Source organism: Chinchilla lanigera, unplaced genomic scaffold, assembly GCF_000276665.1.
Source record: "Chinchilla lanigera isolate Chin_1 unplaced genomic scaffold, ChiLan1.0 scaffold00014, whole genome shotgun sequence".
Lineage (NCBI taxonomy): Eukaryota > Metazoa > Chordata > Mammalia > Rodentia > Chinchillidae > Chinchilla > Chinchilla lanigera.
Genome location: NW_004955415.1, coordinates 12,648,902 through 12,652,234, shown reverse-complemented (window position 1 = coordinate 12,652,234; position 3,333 = coordinate 12,648,902). Strand labels below are relative to the sequence as shown.

Below are 3,333 nucleotides of genomic sequence, written 5' to 3'. Positions count from 1 at the left end.
CCCCCCCTTTTGCTCTTGTTGCTGTTACTGTCTTCTGCCACCTTCGACTGTTGCCCCTGTGCCATGCCACTCTTTCTTGGAGCCAGCTCATTATGCACTGAAACCTCAGCGAAGTGTGAGCTAAATAAACCTTTTCTTCCTTAATTTTAGGCATTGGGTATTTTGTCTCAGCAAAGACAGAAAAGTAACCAAGACAAATTGTGTAGCATATTACACTCTTATCTCTCCAAATTCTGCTTTTAGGTTCAGATATGTTCATGGCACAATATATGATATGACAATTATCTGCTTGTATAAGGAGAAACATAATAATACAATGGATTAATTTATTTACTTAACTATACTCATTGACTATTATATCTCTTTCAAAAGTAGTTTTTATTAACAATTTCTATCATCAGAATGTGAGATTACTGACATACTTTTAAAAGAAGTTATTCAACATAAATAACTAATTTAACATATGAATTAAGTTACAATTAATACATTAATAAGGTAATGAAAAGATATTTCAGGAAAGAAAATCCTGCTTGTGGGAAGATAAGTGATACTCTACCCAAAATACTAACTGTAAACAATAAATTGGTTAACTGTGTCTTTGTGGTATCAGTGGTATTTTATTGTAGCCGAGCAGTCACAACAGGTATATGCTGTGCTGAAATCCATTTTATACATGATTTGCATCTTCAACAAGTATAAGTAGAGCTCTAATGCATCCTTTTCTCACAGATTAAAATGCTTTAGGTCACTGCCTTGTATTTTCACTCAAAGCAAGCTGGTCCAGGAATATGGTACTTGGTAAACAAAGGGTGAGTGTGGTAACAAGCAAACTCTTATAAAATATAGATTATACCTATCTAGTTAAATAAATGCAGCTTAAGACTTTATCATATGTGTTTATCCATGACATTTTTACTCACCTAATTTTTGTCTTGATATTATCCTGACAATAGCAATAGAAGTCCTATCACCCTCTGGGTTTAGTATCTTTAAATTATTTTTTATTTTCTTTCCAGCTCTTAGAATTGGCTTCTAGTATGGGTTCAATATTATTTAGTATTATTTCTAAATTTAATGTAGCTTCACACTGTAAAACACAATACAAAACAAGATACGTTTTTACTGAATTGTCCTACTTGCACACCAGTGTAGGGGAATAAAACCTACTTTGAAAAATAATGAACTTTGGACCATGTGGTACAGGATATCTTAAAATTTTCCATCTTCGTGAAGTTCTTATATTCCTGAAGATAAAAAATATATAACTATTGGGGGCTGGGGATTTAGCTCAGCAGCACAGTGCCTGCCTGGCAAGCACAAGGTCGTGAGTTTGATTCCCGGTACCAGAAACACCCCCCCCAAAAAAAAAACAAAAAAAATAACTATTATGAACTGATTTCATTATGAACTGACTTTTTATAAGAACTTACCACTCTTGGTTAGATAATATACAAGAGATGCAGGACTTCTTTGAAATTCACAGATACGGAGCATGGGAGACACAGATATTATTTACACAAGACCATTCTAACTGAAGAACTTTAATGAAATGACGTTATCACACAACTTAAAAACAACGTTCCTTTTTTCAAAAAAATGCTTTTTCTTACGCTTTTTTTTAAAGGTTCATTTCGAAACATGAAATGTTCTTTGATGAAAAATACTATACTAATTTCTCAAGCAAGACGCAGGGTGGCGCTGCAGGCTAAGGTTGAGAAAAAGCTTTAAACGCGCAAATCCTTTTGTGTCACCACAAGGAATCAAAAACACAGAGAAGCAGCTTTGCAAGCAGTGTGGAGTTACCAGCCGATTGGGAACATGATATACAATAGGTTTAAGATTAAAAACAATGTGGTGCCAATTCCTCCAAACAAGAAAACAGAAATCAGTATCACCAGTCTTTCTGTGAGTATTAAAAGGACTGAATACAAGCACCTGGACTCCAACATGGAGAAGCTTCAGAGAATTCAACTAAACAGGCAAGTCATGGCGTTAATTTTTATGATGGTATTATCTCAGGTTCACTCAGGGCCTATCCGTTACTCTGTGCAGGTGGAAACCGAGTGTGGTGCCTTTGTAGCCCATCTGACTAAAGACTTGGGCTTGGGAACTGCGGAACTGGCTGCCCGGTCAGCCAAGGTGTTGTCTGACGATTATAAGCAGCATTTGTTGCTGGATCCTCAGACTGGAGATTTGTTTCTGAGGGAGACGCTAGACCGAGAGGAGCTATGTGGCCCTACTGAACCCTGTGTGCTGCATTTCCAAGTGTTCCTTGAAATGCCAGTGCAGTTTTTTCAAGGAGAGTTATGGGTTCAGGACATTAATGACCATTCTCCAATGTTCCCTGATGGGGAAGTGCTCTTGAAAATACTTGAAAACAGCCAGCCAGGGACTGTATTTCCCCTGAAATTAGCCGAAGATTTGGATGTGGGCAGCAACGGGCTTCAAAAGTATACCATCAGCCCTAATTCTCATTTTCACATTCTCACTCGAAATGATAGTGAGGGCAAGAAATTCCCAGACTTGGTGCAGGACAAGCCTCTGGATCGGGAGGAGCAGGCTGAGTATAGCCTAACCCTTACGGCTCTGGATGGTGGGTCTCCACCTAGGTCTGGCACTGTCAGTGTTCAAATCCTGATCATGGATGTCAATGACAATGCTCCTGAGTTTGTGGACACCCCATATAAGGTGCAGGTCCTGGAAAACTGCTCCGTACATTCCCCAATCCTTAGTGTCTTAGCTACAGATATGGATGCTGGAAATTTTGGAAGTGTTTCCTATGGCTTGTTCCAACCATCACATGCAATTGAACAAACTTTCTCGATAAATGAAGTCACAGGAGAAATCCGACTGCAAAAGAAACTGGATTTTGAAAAAATTAAGTCTTACCATGTGGAAATTGAGGCTACAGATGGAGGAGGCCTCTCTGGAAAAGGAACAGTAGTCATAGAGGTGGTGGACGTGAATGACAATGCCCCTGAACTCACCATAACTTCACTCAGCAGCTCCATTCCAGAAAATGCTCCTGAGACGGTCGTGTCCATCTTCCGAGTAGGAGACAGAGATTCTGGTGACAATGGGAAGATGATTTGCTCTATTCCAGACAATCTGCCCTTTATTCTGAAACCAACATTTATGAATTTCTATACCCTGGTGACAGAAGGACCACTAGACAGAGAGACCAGGGCCGAGTACAACATCACCATCACCGTCACCGACCTGGGGACACCAAGGCTCAAAACCCAGCACAACATCACTGTGCTGGTCTCCGACGTCAACGACAACGCCCCGACCTTCACCCAATCCTCCTACACCCTCTTCGTCCCCGAAAAC

At 39.8% G+C, this 3,333-nt stretch overlaps 1 protein-coding gene across 1 annotated transcript in view; it reads left to right on the top strand.

The window, feature by feature from the left end:
• LOC102010896 (protocadherin beta-4-like) overlaps window positions 1–3,333 on the top strand; it is a 46,500-nt gene that overhangs the window by 20,961 nt on the left and 22,206 nt on the right. Inside the window, exon 2 of the mRNA XM_013512127.1 lies at window positions 1,727–3,333. Within this exon, the coding sequence (XP_013367581.1) occupies window positions 1,727–3,333 (1,607 nt within the window). The remainder of the gene's footprint in view (window positions 1–1,726) is intronic.